This window comes from Orbicella faveolata, unplaced genomic scaffold (assembly GCF_042242905.1).
Source record: "Orbicella faveolata isolate gen_17 unplaced genomic scaffold, um_ofav_v1 contig_24, whole genome shotgun sequence".
Classification (NCBI taxonomy): Eukaryota; Metazoa; Cnidaria; class Anthozoa; order Scleractinia; family Merulinidae; genus Orbicella; species Orbicella faveolata.
In genome coordinates this window covers 27,838,327-27,858,318 of record NW_028301552.1, presented here as the reverse complement: position 1 = coordinate 27,858,318, position 19,992 = coordinate 27,838,327, and the positions used below count along the sequence as shown (strand labels likewise).

Below are 19,992 nucleotides of genomic sequence, written 5' to 3'. Positions count from 1 at the left end.
CAAAAGCAGAGAAAAAGCCCAAAAGGACCTCGACACCCTCAGTAGAAGAGTTGCAGCGAAAGAAAGTCATAGAAACGCCTTGGAAGAAAGGTTCAACAGAACCCAAACACTTGATGAGCTGAAAGAGCTCGAAAGCGAGCTGCAGCGCCAAAACGAAGAAGATCGGGCGGTCATCCAAGATGAAAACACCACCCTCTCCGCCAGAGAAGCCACAGAGACTGGTGTGGCAGAAAGAAACGAAGATCTCGCGCGTTTGCAAACTCAGACTGAGGAACGAGAAAGGGCTCTCTCTCTCGCCGAAAGAATCAAAGAAATTTTCAAAAAATATGGCGTCACTGTGACAGCCACCTTTTTGGCAGCCGGCATCACGATCGGGGCTGATCGGCACGGTTACAAATGCTTTGAAGGCCACCGGCAAAGCTTTGTGGGCCGGCCTAAAAGAAATCGACACGAAGCATGGGGCCCTGCTCCCAGGGCTGATATCGATCGGCCAGGTCGCGAGCTTTCTTTTCAAAACGGCCGGGAAGGTGGTTGGCTATCTCGCCGAGCACACCTGGCTTCTGATCTCGGCGGCTGTTGTCTTTATTTTTGAAAAATATATCAAAAACGGGCCTAACGCAAGGCGATTAAGATCAACGCCACGAGCCCTACGCCCCCTATTATCACAGCTGTTTTGTTGATTTCCTGTTGGCTAGTTTTTTGCTCCTCTTGTGCCGTGGGCTCCTCTTGTCCCGTGGTCTCCTCTTTTTTTGGCTGCGGCTTGCCTGTTTGGGCGGCCATGGCTTCTTTGTGAATAGGGTTAGATGGGTGGCTGTTGGGTGGGTTGATTTTTGAAGGGCCGCCTGCCATGAGTTTGAGGGCGACTTTTTTTGTCCTCGAGTTTACCCCGTTGTTTACCCCCCAGCTTTATCCCAGCAACGGCCTGTTTCAGCTTGTTGTTGTACCCCACCGTCCTTTCTGTGTTGATGATCATTCTCGCAGGCATCAGCCAAGCGCCCGGGCAGACCACCTGGTTGAGCCTGACCTTCGCTTCATCCACCGCCAGCTGATACCTTTGCACGCTCTGGGCCAGGTCGGGCTGTCTGATAGCGTCTTCCATCAACACAAGGAACTTGCTCTGGGCTTCGTTAGCCCGGCCGCCTTGGCCAAGAATACCGCTGCGCACGTTGACCTGCGCGCCCAAGATGCAGTACACGAACGCTTCGATCGACTGGTTTATGCGCACCAGACCTGCCTGCGTCAAACCAGAGGCTGTGTTGGGGGCGAACCAGTCGTACTGGGGCACATCCTCCGGCTCGATGAAAGAAATCAGGTTTCCTTTGATTGCTTTCCCACCTTCATCACTAAATTTATTGTAGCCTGGGAACGGGTTTTCTGTCTTCGTTGGGTGCCCTGACACATAAAAGTATATGCTTCCCAGCCCGTGGTTTGCCCCGTGTGTGAAGCAAAAATCACTGGATGAATCTATGCTGAACTCATCGCAGATCCCGTTGGATGAAGCCACTCATAATGGTTGTTAGATTTGTCGAATGTTAGGTCGCCTGGCAAAGCGCTGATGCTCTGAATTCCACCAAGCTGGTACAAAATGCGTCTTACCGTGAAATACACGTGGAATTTATAAAAAGCCCTTATTTGCGGCGGCATTGCCAGGCCGCTGTCAAAGATTTCTCGTGAAATTCTTCAGCCTTGTGTCGCACAAAACACGGCGAAGTTGAGCCGCTGTGGCCAATATGACATGTGGGGTCCACCAAGCCACCGCTTTGATTCAGATGCACTGTTATGCCTGAGCTTGGTTTGTTGAAAGATTTCTCTGAATTTTGTCACGAAGAAGACGTCTGGGGTCACATATATGTTAATGGGTTGGTTGAAAATCTTTTTCAGGCTTGCAGGTGTCTCTGCAAAATTTTCAGCGGGTATGGCTAGCGCGTTTTTGGCTTTCATTGGCGACAATTGATAAGGGAAGCCTGCCGTGCTTGCCAAACCAAGAGCAGATTTCATTTTTTGGCTCCAGTAGGGCCTGTCTGACCCAAACACGCTTTGGAGAGAACCTTCCCCTGCCTTGAAGAACATTTCTGCCGTAATGCTGCGCTTTTCATCGATGTTGATTTGCGCCACGAATTGGTTTTTATCAGCATTCGGGACCTGTTTTTTGAATTCGGCCCACGAGTTTGTCTGGGCCGTGGCTTCTTTGGCTTTCGTATCGGGCCTTTGCGCCCATTTTTCAAAGTCCTTGAACGCAGCGCTATCCATTTTGAATATGTTATATTTGTACAGTATTATGGTGGTGCTTACGATTGTCGCGCAAAATAATGGAGAAACCGTGTACTCTGAGGAACCACTCCCGAAGGTACATTTCATCAGACTCCTCTCTTGCATATTGTACAATAGCTGGCACAATCTTGAAAGAGTGGGGCTAATATCTTTCAAAAATTCTGGTAAGGTGCTTGCCTCTTTGCCTCAGGGTCATTATACTGTTGAGAGCCTTGCAAAAGAGCTGACAAAAAGTTTCAAAAAACATAACAACGATGAAAAAATTGAAGTAGAAATGAATAAGCCTAGCTCTGTTCTAAAAATAACAAGAAGTGAAACAGTCTCAACAGAACAAATTTCAGTTAGGTACCCTTTGACTAGGTTGCTTGGCATCGGGGTGACATTAAACGATATTACATATTTCAAAAAGCTAAACAGCCCAAGCACCAATTTCATTCATTGCGATCTGCTCGACAAAACCACAGATTTTTTAAACGGGAAGAGGTCCGATGTTTTGGCTAGATTTGACATAAAAGGCTTGCCTTATGCCAAAGTAAGCTACGATTCTACCCCGCAAAAGGTGTTGCGTGACTGCTCCATAGACGCCCATGTAAATAGCATAATCGTCAGCGTCAAAGATGAACATGGCGAGCTCTTTGATTTCAAAGGCATGCCTCTGGAATTTGAATTAGAAATTAATTAAAGCTTTATATATACTATGTCGTCTGCGAACGTTCTGCCTTCCGCTCCTCCTGAGGAGCCTCTCTATCCCGTATTGACGGCGCCTGCTGAAAATTTCCGTTTGCAAAAGATCGACGAGATGGCCAACACTTTGGGCCAAGAAGTCAGACACTATCGCCTCGTTGCGAAAAAATACAAACGGGCCAAGAAATTCGTTAATTGGAGTGCTGCGGGCTCGAGTGTTCTCTCTGCAGCGTTTTCAAGCGCGAGCCTCGACTCGGCTCTGTCTGTGGTCGGCCTGCCGGCCATAGTTCCGTTAGGTGGCGTCGGCGGATGTTTCGATCTCGTTTCTTCAGGGCTGATAATCGCCAGCAGAAAACTTGAGGCGAAAATTAAAAAGCATCAAGAGATTACCCCGCTCGCCGTCGCCAAACGTGACACAGTCAACAGATTGTTATCCAAAGCTTTGAATAACAACGCCGTGTCTGCCCACGAGTTTGACATCATTCTTTCCGAGTTTCAGCAGTACAACGTCCTGAAAGAACAAGTACGAGCTAATCTGCTTCGACAACCGTCGAGCGGAAAGATTGTCGATGCTGACAAACTAGAGAAAGAGATCCGCGGCAAAGTTGAAGCCGAACTGATAAAAAAATAACCAACCCCGCCACTTCGAATTAACATTTAAAAACACACGATATCATTTGCATATTATAAGAACATGATCGTCTGTTTACACTTGATTGCGTTTCTTGTGAACGAATATTTCACACCAGAGTGGCCAAAAAATGTGCGTGATATTACACGCGAAGTCGTCGATGCCTTGTTTGAAACAGCTAATTAATACCCGGCAACATTTACGTCTGTCCAAATTAATTTGTCATTTTTCTGCGCATGTGCAGCGAATGACAGAGAAAGAGTACCACAAGTATGCAGAAAGCCTGACCAAGCAATATAAATATGTGATTTGCATAACCAATTGTTAGCGAAGCAAATGGCGGTGCTTTTGGATGTCAGGGTGGCCACCTGTAATTCCTAATACGGCACGTGCAGGCGCTTTGTTAGGAGTGGTGGGGGATGTCTTCCAGTAGACGGTACCCCCGGGTGAACTCGCTCCGGCCCTACTGGCAACAGGAGGTGTTCACAGATTCCTCGGTATTTCAACCTCTGTCCCAGAGGTTAAATGGGAATGACAGCCGCCTTGTCAGCGGCGGGAGAAGCCCTAGCCAGGGTTAGGCAACAACAGCCATCGAGCACTCACGACGAGGGTTTTGCCACCTTTGTTGGTCTGTAACACAGCGTCACGTGACAGTAACACCATTAGAGCTGATTGCTCGAGGCATGTTTATATTTTTTTTTGATAAGAGAATATTGGCTGCTTATTTCAAAAGTGCCTTGACCGTTTCTCGTGGTTCTAAACTTTGCATTAATTCAATCAACGGTGTTTCCAACAGATATACCGTCTGTTGACGGCTTTTGTCTTTATGTATTTTTACCAAATCCCAGTAAGGCTCTTCTTTCCTTGCCTTTTTCAATTTTTTGTTTTTCATGTGGCTTGCATTGAGAAAACCATTCCTGCCGCGCCCCATTTTGCTAAATACTTGCAAAGCTTTTTAAAGCTTTGCAAGTATTCAAGATAAAGAAAAAAGCAATTAAAATTGCTTTTTTCTTTATCTTAAACGTGCACTAAGCGCAATAGCGTCTAATAACTTCTCAATCAAACCCCCTACCCCAACGGAGGCCAAAACTACTTGTTTTTCATTATCTTTCATCCCTTCCAAATACGCTGTAATAAAGGCGGCACAACTTCTTGAAAATCTGTTAGAATATTTCTGATCTCCAAGATACTATGTCCCAAGAGCGGCAAAATTTCTTAAATGTTCTTTAGAAGCTTTATAGCTTTTCAAAAGATTTTTCATTAATTCGAGTTCATCAAACTCATTGACCTGCGTTTCTTCGCCCTCATTCATTGACCTCGCACTTGCAATAATACCAGCTTGCATAAAAAGACTCTGTTTGTCCGTAGTTGTTTTATATTCCTCTTCTGAAAGATTATTCATGTTTTCAGCTGACTGGTTGATAATGTCTGCCATCGCTATACAATGAACACGCAAATCTTCAATTAACTTTTTCGGAGAGCCATTTTTTTTATGCTTGTAAACCGTCGTTTTATGCAACATTTTACCACATCCTGGGCAGCTTTCTTTAGGAAGCCTTTCTGTTTCCAAACTTTTACAACTGTATTTTCTGTGCCTTTTAAGCGAGTTCGATTGAGTAAATCTTTTGCCACAGGCGTCGCAACAGTAATTTTTCTCTTTTTCTTGCCGCAGTTCAGGTTCATAATCAAGTTCGACTTGTTGATTTGTTGTAACGTCGGGTAGATTTTGTTCGAGGTCTTGAAAATCCTCTTCCGTGGGTACGTTGTTTGCAAGCGCCATCTTTATTCAACATGAATACAAACCTTTAAATAATTCTTGAAAAACAAAGTGCAATTCTTCAGGTCTCGCGCTCAAACAGAGCTTACAAAATTTATCGACTATTTTTGGAAGATACTGCTGAAAAAAATCACACAAAGAATTATCTAAAGTCACGTTCAATTCCGGATCAGTAAGATCTGACGCTTCTTCTTTAAAAAGTGAATTGATCAAAAGGTTCAGCATCTTTTTCTCAATTTCAGGTCTTTGTTCTTTGGGCGTCGCCGAAAAATTTTCTATAAGACTAACAGAGAATTTTTCTTTAAGTTCATCCATATAATCAAAAAGACTTTTTAACTGATCCACTGCCTCTTCTGAAGGATGGTTCATTTTTCTAGCTCCCACTTCTTTTTCTAAAAGCATGTTTATGTATTTAACTGTCACTTCCTCGACTGAAAGATTGTTCATGTTTCAACTGACGGGTTGATAATATCCACCATCGCAATACAATAAACTTGCAAACCTTCAATTAATTTTTTTTAGCGTAGGCAAGTTTTCAAATGGGTGTGCGACATCACGCGCGCCCTCAGTAGTAGGTGTGGAGTCTAATGGATACTGGCAAATTCTGTGTACAGATATCTCGTTTACATATAGATATACATTTTTTGATATCTTTTAACCTTTTTACAATTGTAAATTTAGTTAGCATCGGGCAGGCGAAGAGCCACCCTGTAAATATACTGCCCGAAATGCCATTATTATTATTATTATTATTATTATTATTATTATTATTATTAGTAAACACTGTTGAAATAGGTTTTAATAGTTTATTTCTTTTAGTTACTTTTACCTTGTAATATACCGATAGTGACGTCGAAACCCAGGAGGGAGCCATTATGTAAACACTGTTGAAATAGGTTTTAATAGTTTATTTCTTCTTTTACTTACTTTTACCTTGTATATACCTTATTTATAAAAAAAAAAAAAAAAAGTAGTAGTAGTAGTAGTAGTAGTATTAGCTTTAGTTGTAGTAACCATGATATCATGACATATATGATATGACGATGATGATAATAAATTATTATTATTATTATTATTATTTTGATATTATTATTACTATTATAATTACCGAAAACTTAAGGAACAACAGAATTTCTGAATTTTTTACCAGATACATGTAAGATTCAAGTTTGTATGGAAAAGTGCTCAATAAAGTTTGATTTTTAAAAAAAAAATTATTATTATTATTATTATTATTATTGTATTAAAAATTCTGTATGATTCGCGGCGAGCGAAGCGAGCCGTGAACTGTCACAGAACTATTTTTAAAACCTGTCACAGAACCACCATTATCCATGTGGACGAATGTACTAAGGTTAAGCAACTTGACCTTAGTAAATTTTATCTTGGTAAAAGCTCAAGTGTAAACACAGCATTAGTGGTATATACGGGTTTGGTACATGAACTTGAAACTGACAGATACAGACCACTTTTTGCTGCCTTCAAGCAGAAGGCTGCCACTTGGTTGTTCGTAAATGCTTCTTCAGTGGCTTGTAACAGGCTGGCTGATAGATGAATGATTCCAAAAGCAATCTGAGTCAGTTTCATCCCGCAGTTTTTAGCGGAGCTCCGGCGGCCCGTAGAGCCGCCAAGCGGAGCCCCATACTCATATAGGAAAGAAAAGGAAACCCATGAGTTGATTTTCTCATGGTTATCATGGCTAGCGGTATTGCCCGTGGGCGCGTACGCACGACGGCAACGGCGACGGCGACGACGACGACGACGACGGAGTCGCACAACATGGCGACCATACTCCAAATAATAGGTTGACAGAGATATGCAGCCTTGGTTTACAGTGTACTTCTTTGATATTGGACATCCAAGTTATGATCAATTGACACCTGTCAAAACACGGTATCCGCTGACCAGTATCACGTGACCATATCGCGGGCTCAAGTTTACAGCTTATCGAGGTCGAGTGTTTTATAAAGTTGACTGCTGACCAAGTGCCGTTTTTCGATTGGATCGCGGGCTCATCTCGGGTTAACTTGTTGAAAACAGGGCAGGATTGTTCGGAAGCCGGTTAACGCTAACCCAGGATTAAAAGTTAACCGCGATATATATTTTTCCTCTATACAAATGGTTTTCGCTGCTTTGTTTTGTGTATATAGTGATTATTAAAACTCAAAACAGAAGGCCAAACAATATACAGAAAACCTCAACGTAAAGTTACAAAACTCCAATTAAAATTCTACCTTTTTTGGGGTCAGCTTAATTTGACTCTGAACAACCCGGCCCAGGAGCTTCGCTTTCAGGCTGGCCTAAATCTATATATTAGATTATTCGCCTTCGATTTCCATGAGATGACAACTGATAAGGCTGGAGACCGAAAGGCGAATTATCTGTCATCTGTCACCTGTCAGCTGTCATTTCTCCTAGTAGAGTTCTGAGTAAATTTCCTTCAAACAATGATTTTCAATTATTTCTTAACCTATGAGTAGTATTTGAAACGCGCGTTCATCTGTTCATCTAGCAATTTTGAGGTTTGCAAGTCGCTTCACGCTGAATGACATTCTATTCGTTTTGGGGGACTTAAAGTGCCACTATGATCAAATTCTCCATACCCATTTTTTTACATTTTCGCACACAATAGGTCTTTCCTAGATTTTTTGCCAAATTTCAATCTATTACGAACATTAGAACTCATGTCGTTTTGACCTTTATTTCCGAGAATTTACGGCCGCCATTAATTTTCCTTGTTCCAAGTCTTGGTTGAGAATTTGAGAAAATGACGTCATTTTCTCAAAAATACCACACGGGTTGAAATTATAGTAACAATTAGCACAGCAATTCGCATAAAGAGTAACAAAAACTTTGGCTCATATATTCGTGCAATTTTTTTATATTAATTGTTATCATAATTTCAACCCGTGCGGTATTTTTGAGAAAATGACGTCATTTTCTCAAATTTTCAACCAAGACTTGGAACAAGGAAAATTAATGGCGGCCGTAAATTCTCGGAAATTAAGGTCCAAAAACCACGAGATTTAATGTTCGTAGAAAATTGAAATTTGGCAAAATATCTAGGAAAGACTTAATGTGTACGAAAATGTAAAGAAATGGATATCGAGAATTTCATCATAGTGGCACTTTAAGTATTCCAATATAATTTCTAAATATTCCTTCGAAGCTTTGTAGAAACGAGAAAATGACGCCATTTCGTAGACAACCCTTAGCCAATGTAACCTGAAGGCTGATGCTGTGGTGACGCAAGTATATGTATAACGTTCTTCACCAAAAAGAAAATGAACAGTATGGCTAGAGTAGGATCACCCCTTTCACTTTAAATTTAACAAAAATTGTATTAGGTTGCGTGGCGAAGTCAAATATGTTTAATTAGAGACATTGTTTGTTGAAATACTACTCTTTAGAATTTTGTTAGCTCTTGTCTTTCCTTCCATTATTCTTAACCTGTTCCTCTCGGGCGAGTTCTCGTGATGATTCGCTCTTAGTTTCAACCATGTGCATGAAATGAAAATACCAGTGCATGACTTTTTGAGGGAATATACGTTGTGCGTACTACCCAACTGCATAAGCTGTAAGGTAACTATAGAAACTCTTTAGCTGCGGAAATAATTAAATATACTAAATCAAGGGTGAATGTGAAATGAATCACAACAAAACTTACTGTTTTGTATGAAATCCTTATACATTTGGCTGACACGTTTTGTTAAATGAATGAAGTCTATCATGTTTCAAATTAGCAAATAACAAAATCATAGCCCTTCTCTAAATAATGTAGTCTGGTTGCGTTTAAAACGTACAACGATTCAGGGGATATAAACTTCCGCTGTAATTTTATGTATGTATGCTGTTTGTCCCAAGGAAATTTCCATCATCAAAATAACTCAAACGAAATTAAAATTGTTCCGAATTCGCGAAAATTGCAATTATTTTTTTAACAAATGTCAGGTGTTACAATAAGCGAGAAACCAACCCGAACGTTTACTTTTGTGCCAAACTCATTAAGTGACATCCTAAAACTTAATTTCATTTTGACCCATTTATTGTAGATTATCATGTGAAAATTACCCAGTTGGTCGTTCGTGAACTCGTGTATTTAAGCAATCGGTGTCTAAAATTTAGTTATTAATCCATTTATTTATTCAAGCTGCAGAAGCTAACCACCTTGTTCAAACGAAATGTACCGTATTTGTAATAGAGCGGCGTAACTTGAGGCGATTCTTGCCAAAAATAGAAATATTCGTTAAGCCCAATAAATGATTTAAATAAAACTACCCAAAGAACTTAGATATTAATTTTTTTTTTAAATGAAAGTAGGAGAGTTATAAACGATTTCATTTCAAAATTTGTCATGAAAGTATTCCAATTCATGAAAACTGACTTTGTGCCATTAATGCTTAATTCAGCAAATTTTACAAGAAGGTCGTATTTTCTGAGACTTTTCAGATCGTACACGCCAAAAAATTGTACGCAAACTGCTAGCTGGTACTGAGTGATAATCATTTCTTGATATCCGCTTCTTGATTTATAAGAATGAAGCACTGCAATTACACCACGTTAAACACAATACTTAAACTGCCACTAACCCTATTTTTTTTTTCGCTAATATAAATTTCCTTTTTCTCCTGATCACCACTGCGAAAAATTATCGTTGTAGTTATTTTCATTAATTTTCTATGAATTTTAAAAGTTTGTAAATTTCCATGTTCACGACCGAGGAAGAGCGGAGAATGGGACGAGTTGGCTTTTGACGTCACTTCGGGAATAACAATATTTTGTTTCTGAGAAGAATGTATGCGAACATGGGATAGTGTGTGTCAAAATCATTGCAGAATGCAAGGAAGATAAGTTGTTGGAGGCTGTAGCAATACAGGATGCGTAGAATAGAAAAAGACCAAAGAAGTGGGCTGATCTGTGCGAAGCTAAAGCTGGGGAGCCGTTGAGAATTTCTTCGATCTCGGGTTCGCCAAAATAAGTAAGTAATCAGGGAAACTAGTAGATTTTATTAAAGGAAAAAAATTTGGGGGGCTAGTGGCACTTTAATCCGGCTTTCAATAAGCGTAAGTAATTATCGTTAATTTGACACCTAAAGAAAAATTAAAACAAGGACTTTTTTTCCGGCAGAAATAAACAAGACCTGTTGTAGCTTGGACTCATGTTTTAGCGGAAAGAAAAAAAAAGATATTGCAAATTCGTGGTCACTGTGAATTTCATCAGCCAATACTAATCTTTAAAAGCACAATACCAATATTAATCATAAACGTTTCAGCCAAATTCTAGAATGATTAAGTTTTAACCGAAATGGTAACATCAAATCCATTTTCATTACAACTCAGAAGACTTAATTCATAAACGTTTAGTTCGTCAAGGGAAGAAAATATGTTCCCGGGTGTTATTCTGCCTGTATACGTCATATGTTGCGGATACCGCATATTTGCCCGGCTTATTTGATTATTTAGCCGGGTGAAAACCTGCTGAGGAAATAAGACTTGGTTTGCTAGCTCAAACATGGTTGTTGTATATCCATATGATTTAGTTTTTGTTGCGCGAGTTTGAAAAGACTTGAGATCATACGGTAGTCTGTAATCTGTAGCATTCATTTATCAGAGGTATCAATAATATGGGACCTTTCGAAAGTCGCCTATAAATTAAAAACAATTAAGAACTTTTAAGAAGCTTTAGAAAATTCTCCATCTGAAACTTGAATATTCACGAAATGTTTGTTGCTTGATTAGAATGATTTAGACCTATAAGTTAGTAAGAGTACGTTACGACTTCTTGAGAAAGTATATTAAAAGGCAAGTTTACCTCAGTGAGGCAGTTTGCGTAACATCGAGCCTTCGTGACAATTGAATCGCTTGGACCTCCTTTCACATTATTGAAGAGGGTGAAAATCCATAGAATCAGCAAAAATGGGCTGCAGGTTCGCCTGTAGGGCTGCCAAGCCATCGCCAACGACCCAATGTCCGGTGCAGTCTACACTGGACACAATCCAATATATTGCAGTTTAACTGCAGTTCGGTCTCTGTAAAAGAAACGTCAAGTTTGAATATTGTGGCAAACATGTTGACCTACAATGCTAACTGACACTTCCGCTAAACGGGTTCTGTCTGGCTGACGAGCTGACATGAGGTAATGTCATTAAATCAAGAATTTTTGGACTACCTTTTTACATGATTTTCCTAGTTTTTTAAACACGAACTCACTGAATTCAGCAGATAATTTCTTAAGTCTAACTACTGTATTCTAATCAATCGAAAGTGGCCCTGGTAGTAGAGCATTTTTTTAAATTCGTTTATTTCTTGTTGTTCCGTCGTCAGTAGGTAGTTTCAGCGGGGGAGCTTTAAAATCCTTTGTTTTAATGTCTGCATGGTATTGAAAAATATATTAGGAACAAACATGGAATATGACTTAACACCTTTACGACCATAAACACATATTTACAAGAAAACGATTTAATTAAATTTAAAGGACCTTTTTTTTCAAAAACCTTTCTGCTATGGAAAACTCGCCTTCAACGCTTTATCTTCGAAATCAGTTTTCAAAGATTTAGTCTTAAAATGCTGTTTCATGATATGTGGAAGTTTTTCACCATTTTTGTCAACAATTAAAAAATGTCTGTTAGCTACTCTCCAATGGAGTTACTAAATTTGTAGATTTTATTTCCTTTTTATCCAGTTTTAAGGGACCAGCAAAGAATTGTAGCCAATATAACGATCATAATTCAGCTTATCCCCGTTTTCCTTTATTGATTTAACATGATCAGTTTAAATTACCGTGACAGAACGAACCCCACGAACTGCCGGAGAAATTGAGTTTTATTGACAATTAAAAGAGACAAAAGAAATTTAATTGTTTCCATTGCTTATATTGGACTCCTGTCAAAAATAATGTTACTTTACAGAATATATTATCTCTACTAATTAAAGTTAAAAAATCAAACCAACGAAAAATATTGCTGCTGCGTAAAATGTGGTTTCGTAATCGACATCTGCTTTTATTTTGACCCAAAATAATTTTGTGATAGTTCAAGTGTAACTATTTTCAACACTAAGTGTTTCATGATTCCAACTGTATATAAGAAAATCGCCATATTGTTGCTGCATGTGAATTTCGGTTGAGATGAATGAGAGCCATGATTGATAGCGAACAACTGAAAAACATCTAATTTGTTACTCTTGGTTATCTGGCCATTTGCAGCATTAGCAATACCTAATTGCAATGAAAACAATAATAACTTGCAATAGCAACTTGTGATTTCAAATCGAACTCGCGCTGCGCGCTCGTTCGATTTTGAAATCACTCGTATGATTTCAGACCAAATTGCACTCCACTCAGTTCAATTACCATTATTAATATTGATATAATTATTAATATTTATTATTGATATTGATATTAATATTAATATTAATATTATTTTTTGGTGTCTTACACATGACACATTAATAGAATAAACCAAGATGAATCCGAGCTAGGCTAAAATATTGTTAATTGTCACAACCACACAAGTTCGGAAAGCCTAAATTAAAAATATCTAGAAAAGTTAACACCTGTTTCTATCGTAACAAATGACGTACCTTAATTCTTTGATTCTGCTTAAGTTCTTTTAAGTAATTATCGACACTAAATGGAATTTCAATTAAAAAAATGTACATCATTTTATTATCATGCAGGTACATACGTGCTCGTGAAATACGGTCCACATCATTTTGAGGATTCACGTGGCTTTGAGCAAGGCTGAAAAACTATTTCTTTCCTCTATTACAGAAAAAGATCTTGGTAGAAAATTTAATTGAAATTTTTGGTAGCGTATTCAAAGATGTCGTTTCAGTTTCCCTTCCACAAAAACGATGCCAAATGTAAACTGGCGTACCAACAAAAAGTCATTTGAAGCCTTTGCCAAGATGCTGGTTTGTTGAGAATGTCAAACGTTATTTCGATATCGCATTCACAAGAACGACATGCAACGAGAGTTACGTGCGGCTGAAATGTACGATGGAGTACCACGCTTTGTGGTGAACTCTCAAAATTGACAGCCTGAAGTAATACTTTTATCCCCCAAGACGTCAGTGAAAATGCGTTTTATTTTATCACAAAAGCTGATGTAAATCTGTCAAAAATATGCATAAAGCTAATTTGACTCTTAAAAGTCCGCCACCTTCTTTTAGAACAAAATTATGATGGTAGATAAGGGTAAGGTTTGTCTTCTTGGCCGACAGAAAATGATCAATCAGAATTTTTGTCAAAAGCATTTCACAAAGTTCACCCTCTCGAGATTGCTTGCTAAGCAGTTGTGATTGACGGATATCCGACTACCAAACATGCCTTAGAAAAAAACTTTTGTACAGACTGAAATCTATTTCCGCACAATACAGATAATATTAACATAACCGACAAAGTGGCCAGCGAATCCAAACGTAATAACTGTGGTACTAACCAAAAATTCAACCTATATTATTATTTTACACGTTAAAATTACCGAAAAAAAAAAGAAACGGAAATAAATTTTCGCTATTTTTTCTCGGTCAACACAGGGTAGAAACCGACGACTTTCTGAAGCGTGTGACGACCAGTATTCCTGTTTCAAATAAATATGTGGAATAAAACGCATTTTCTGTTCAATAACTGATTCGCCTTGCAACATACTAAGCCCAACGAGTCCGATAAGTCCTATTTTAATCTCGTCTGTACTCGAGAGGTGCCCGAGGTGTCGATATAGTCCCAACTGGTCAGATATTTTATTAAAATAAAGTCGCAGCGCGCATCATTATCAAGAAATTATCAGGTACTGTCTGCTTTTTATCTGGACCGTTACAGATAACTTTGTAAACTAAGTGCACTTTACTGAAATATACTTAGTGGCCAATGTACAATTTTTCATGAAGCATGGTAGTTAAAAACTTATCGTTGCCACTATACAACCAAAGCGGTTATTCATAATATAGATAAACAAAGGTTGAAAATGTGAATGCGTTATTTCATCAATCAACCACGATCTCCTTTGAATCGCGCCCGGCCAAACAAAATCCATTACATTACCAGGAACCATATACCTTGTGCCGGCGCTATACTTTTTTTCATGAGGAGTGTTAGTGTGAAATTATTATTACGAATCAGTCCAACCGGAGAATAAAATTCAAGGACACTTCCCGACACCAGGTGATCTCAGTAAATGAATTGGTCCCATCTCAAGGAAAAGATTTCTTACAGCGCCATTGATAAGAAGAGGTTTTATTCTGCACAGTGTATTAGAACGGAAATGAGACTGTTTTCGTGTGCGTGCAATATTATTAGATTATCTAATTTCGTCTTTGAACCTTATTGTCGGAGAGATGATAAGAAAACTGATAACTAACCTAATTATTAATTTAATGGCATGTAGCAGTTGAAATGGATTGTTAATTTATGAAAATTATACGGAACAATTCTATGCGTTTTTATAGAAAACATAACAATCCTTTATCTTAAATTGAACTAAGGATTTGAATTCAAATGCTGAATGCTGCCGAACGTAATATCGCAAAGTGGTTTCTGTTTCAGATTAACAGGTTAATGACTTTGAGAAGGGAAAATAAATCTTTTGTCCCCCAAGCTCAGTGTCAACAAATTTAAATTAACGTGGAATAACACCGAACAGGAATAAATAAGTTATATACGCAGAAGGCACGCATTTTATCTGCATTTACAAGCAACATTTATTTCACGTTACTATTATGTATCCCGTTGAAACAGTTAATTCAAGTCTTTTTATATAGCTACTGGTTAAACCTAGTGTGTCGAAACAAGTTCACAACTGAATTGAAACTGAAAAATTTTGTAAATTACAGATCTAAAAGAGGCATAATCAAATATAGATACCGACGATAAAAAGGTATTCAATTTATCGGTACTTACTAAACCGAAAAGCCCTGTTGACGTTATCTTGAACTAAAAATAAGACTGATTATTTCAAATTCACCTGACTTACTTTATTTAAATATTGTCTGAATTGAAAGGAACTGGAAGCAGGTGTGGAAATGTTCGTCGTTACACTTCAATCAAATAATGAAAAGTTTAAGAAAACATCATCTGGAAGCTTTTACACCAGTTACGGTTTTAAGCCAAATACCGGAATTTGTCTCCAAAGTCGTGATCACCCCAGATACAGTTGGTGAGTAATAGACTATAAACTTTTGTGTATACTTAACCCAATTTACCCCCAAGGCTATGAGCAATTGTGATAAAAATTTGTGGCTTTTCGTAATGTTTACAAGGAACACGTTAATCTATGATTTAAACAACTGACCGTCTTCTCAAGGCAACGATAGTGGGTATATTTCGGAAATCTAGTGTTTTTCAAAGTTTAAGGCCCCGTCAAAACGTATCTGGAAATACGATAGCGCCCCCTGCAGAGCATGCGCAATGCCAGTAATATATCAATAGAGTCCTGAAGTGTGACGTCACAAAAGAATAAATGTGAGAAACTATGGGATTTGGCGCCATTTTCGAATAGAGCGTCCTTAAAAAAGGGTCCTTGCCAAAAATTACCTCTTAATTGTAATTCCCAGCCGAAATATAAAGGATGAAAATTTGGTACTGCCCCATATAAATCTCTCTAATTTTGAGTCAGTTCTAAACTGAAGGAATCGAAACAAATTTTGAAGGGTTTGTATGGGATGCTATCAAACTTTGATCCCTTATATCTCTATCGGGAATTCCAATTCAGAGCTAATTTTTGGGATGAGGGCATCTTTTAGGATCCTCTATAAGAATATGACATCATATCCCATATTTTCAAAAATATTATTTTTGCGACGTCATCACTTTAGGACTCTATTGGAACCAATTTAGTAAGGTGTAAACTCCACTGTTTACTCTTGTTCAAAACTCTTACAATATGTCGAAATCGGCTAAAACACCCAGGAATTCCTCGACCAAAAGCAAGGCTGACTCATTCACTTGAACAGATGACGAAGTAGAACTTCAATCGAAAGTTGCATTTGAGCATTAAGTTGAAAAAACCGCTGTGAAATGTCGACTGGAAATCGGCCTACGCTTGAAAGAACCCCAAGTAGGAACGACATAAGATGTCTGTCCGCCATCTTGATTTTTCACTGGGAAGAACGCAGACCGGGAAAGACTGGACACGATCTATGACAACATCGCATTCGACAAGCTCCACTGTCGTCCGTGCACACCCAAACAATGAGCCGGCTTTTAAAAAGAAAACCTCCCTTTTGGGAACCGTTTTCGAAACTCTTTCTGTTTCTGGTGCCTGAAAGCACCGCTTAAGCGTGGACAGAAGGCTAAAACGGAGACAAAAATCTCCGTTTTTAAAATATCCGGATTCATGAGGAAGGAGTTTAAAATTCTCTCTTTGCGAGATTTTGGGTTTTATAAAGATTATATTTCAATGCTGTATTGTTCTTGTCATGAAAGGAAATAAAATGTAAGTGGGAAGGGGAGTGTACTGGCCACGAAAGTCAAAACAGTCTATAGCTAGGTTTGAATGTTTTCGAGACACGGTAGACACAAATGACTTTCATGTTCTTTGTGCCCAAAAAGATGCACTTCACTAACGTGTCCACTTAATTTCTATTTCAGTTATCTGATCCCGAACATTTGCCTCAATATAGAGAATGCTATTCTCTTAAATACTAAGTTTTTAGGTTTTAATATTTTGGGATTTTTCACAGGAACGCGACGTCACAAATTTGGTACCAGGCGATATAATATTGAAGAATTTTCAACAAGGACCTCAAAATGAAAAAACTTGTTTCAAATATGTCTATCCACTCAACAAATATAACGTTTTTAAATTTGAATTTTTGTTTCGCTTTTAGTTTAAGATTAATTGCCTCTCGACGTGGGATTTTAGGCAGGTAAGGGTCGCAAATGAAAAATTGCCTAGGCTAAATGAAAAGGTAAACCTATTCTTTTTACAAGGATAAACTTTTATTCCAGTAAACGCACAAGAGGCCATCCTGACTCACAGAAGATAAAAAAATGCATATTTAAACTCAACACTGATTGGCTAACAGAATGAGGTGAACACCAAATACGTTAACGCAAGCGCATAGAAATCTGCACAGCGTTAATTGCATCTGCATTACCTTGGTTTACGTTTCTCCAAAAGTTCCGTGCACCGCCGGAAATGAAGCCTGTCCTCTCCTATAATGTCTGATATCCAAATCCCATTTTTGAGCTTGATTTTCGTGTATTTTCCTGTCAGTTTGTTCGAGACATAAGACATTCACTTACTACTGTAGAGTTTCTTTAGTATTGCATGTCGTCATGTTGACAAAGTTTTGACATTGCATTCTAAAATGAACCTTAAGCAACATAAAGGGTAAAACCCCCCTACATTTCATCCCACTCGTTTTTGAAATACCAAGATTCTTGCGAAATGGAAGCGTCGAATCGTGTATTTGAGTGAATAACTAGCTCTAGATGAATAATAAAGGTTTTTATTTAAAACAGTAAAATATAATGGCTAATTGGAATAATCTGTTTTATGACATAAGCCTGTGTCCACGGTGGTTGCTCAGTTTAATTACGAAAGCCATTACTTTGTTTCCAGTGTTATCTCAAACAACAACAGACAATCACAAATGAAACCAGCACACACATCATACGTGTAGATCAGCTATACCCACATAACAAATGGCTAGAAATTCTTACTAATAAATAACACTGTTCTTCCATAAAATGAACACAATGCTTGGTAAATCTATATACTTTGGAAGACCGTTAATAACATAGACAGACTTAGTGGTTGTTTAAGCTAAAATTCACATGATACCATCGAGCTAACAGGCACTTATCTTACCTGAAAAGATTGAAAGAGATTAATAAATCCGCTCAGCATTTGAACGCCAAGCTAAGTCAAATGATTTTTAGTGCAGTTGTCGCATGAAGGCTGTTGATTTATCCATAAAAAAGGAAATAAGTCAACTGTTGTATCTTGAAACTTTGGCTGACAACTCTGACTGCTGGTGACTGACACTGTTCTCTTAAAAAAAAGCACGTTTGATTTACTCTTGAGACAACAAATTTCCTAAACAAGCATCATTTGAATAATTATGTCACGTAATCAATCGTTTCTTTAATATCTGAAATTTGGTCGGGCTTAAATCTTTGTATTTTCATTTTTATTTCAATTTGCTGTGTATTGCTGCAATTCTATTCGAGGAAATTTATCGAGCGATAAAATCGAATTAAACTATTTTAATTTAGTATTGCAAACAAACCTCAACAATTAATTCCCAAATGTAAAGTTTGAGAGAGGAAAATAAATAGAGCCTCATAAAGGACGGTGTTTTCACGCGGCCTTTCCTTATGTTATATCCTGTTTCCGTCGGGAATAAAATATACATTACATCTTTGACAGTTGTAATTACACAACTAAGTTAGTTCAGCAAAAATCAACCAATACGATCGCTCCTCTTGCCTACTCAGGTACGTCTGAAATTTCAATTGACCAATCAGGATTTAGCAGCTGGAAAACTGTACTGTCCTGGCGTCAAATGCATGTAAACAGGAAAGGTATTGAAGTCGTTCCACTTTTCTCACTGGAAACTATAGTTAATACTCACGAAATAATTTCAACACCCATATCAGATTGTAAAAAGTGACAAAATATAAAACATGTTGTGGCTTTTAATTTGGCACCAAAAGTAGGCCACCTGCGTTTGGCAACTTGCTCAATGATCGCTGTCGCCAGGTAAGACAATAGTTGCGTCATTTGGAAAACAAAATATGCTTTTCCTCGTCAAAATAAACTCAGAATTAAGTAGAAGAGGCTAAGACAACTTTAGTATTGTCTTTCTTTTTCCAGCTGCGAAAACAAAAAAGACTATTATCGACGGTGTCGTTTTGGCTGTTTGAATTTGACTACCGCTCGTATTGCGGACGCAGCCACCTCTTAGCAGTGCAGTGTGTAATAAGTATTTGGTCGGGATTCGCTTTCTTCTACTTTAATAATTAATTTATAAAAACATAAAACGCTATGTTGGCTCTCAATCAGAATTACGCCCATGAAGTTCGCGGTGTCTCAGTTTTGAGCATGTGCTTAAAGTTCGCGGTGTCTTTAAAATCTGTCATAATTTTTTTTCTAAACATTTTTAGTTGCGTAACACAACTCCCAGCTTCCTCGGGACTGGAATAGGAGCCCTCGGTCTATTCCTGTACGGTCACACCTCGCTGCGCTTGTTCCGTACTTTTAAGACCTGGGGTGAAATTCTCCCAGAACAGTCTTCGCACTTGGTTAGCATGATCGATTTATGTAATAGCGGAGCTCCGGCGACCCGAAGGGCCGCCAAGCGGAGCCCCATGCTCATATGGGAAAGAAAAGGAAACCCATGAATGGATTTTCTCATGGTTTTCATGGCTAGCGGAATTGTTCGTGGGCGCGTACGCACGACGACGACGACTTCGGCGGCGGAGTTGCCCAACATGGCGGCCATACTCCAGCTAATAGGTTGACAGAGAAATGTACCCTCGGTTTGTAGCGGAAGAATGACATTTTTTGGCGGGATTTTTAAAGAAAAGAAAACTCATTTCTATTTGTTATGTCGACAAACGATAGTGGAGGTTGATCTAATGTTTTTAAGATACGGTTGCACTGAAGCAAAAACACAGAAAGCAA

General features: G+C 38.6%; 1 protein-coding gene across 1 annotated transcript in view; it reads right to left on the bottom strand.

Moving 5' to 3' along the window:
• Window positions 1–18,327, bottom strand: part of LOC110065324 (uncharacterized) — an 83,167-nt gene extending 64,840 nt beyond the window's left edge. Inside the window, exons 1-3 of the mRNA XM_089292001.1 lie at window positions 18,175–18,327; window positions 17,459–17,570; window positions 11,175–11,391 (exon numbers count right to left, since the gene is read on the bottom strand). Of these exons, the coding sequence (XP_089148127.1) occupies window positions 11,175–11,315 (141 nt within the window). The 5' untranslated portion in view covers window positions 11,316–11,391; window positions 17,459–17,570; window positions 18,175–18,327. The remainder of the gene's footprint in view (window positions 1–11,174; window positions 11,392–17,458; window positions 17,571–18,174) is intronic.
• Window positions 18,328–19,992: the final 1,665 nt, after the last annotated feature.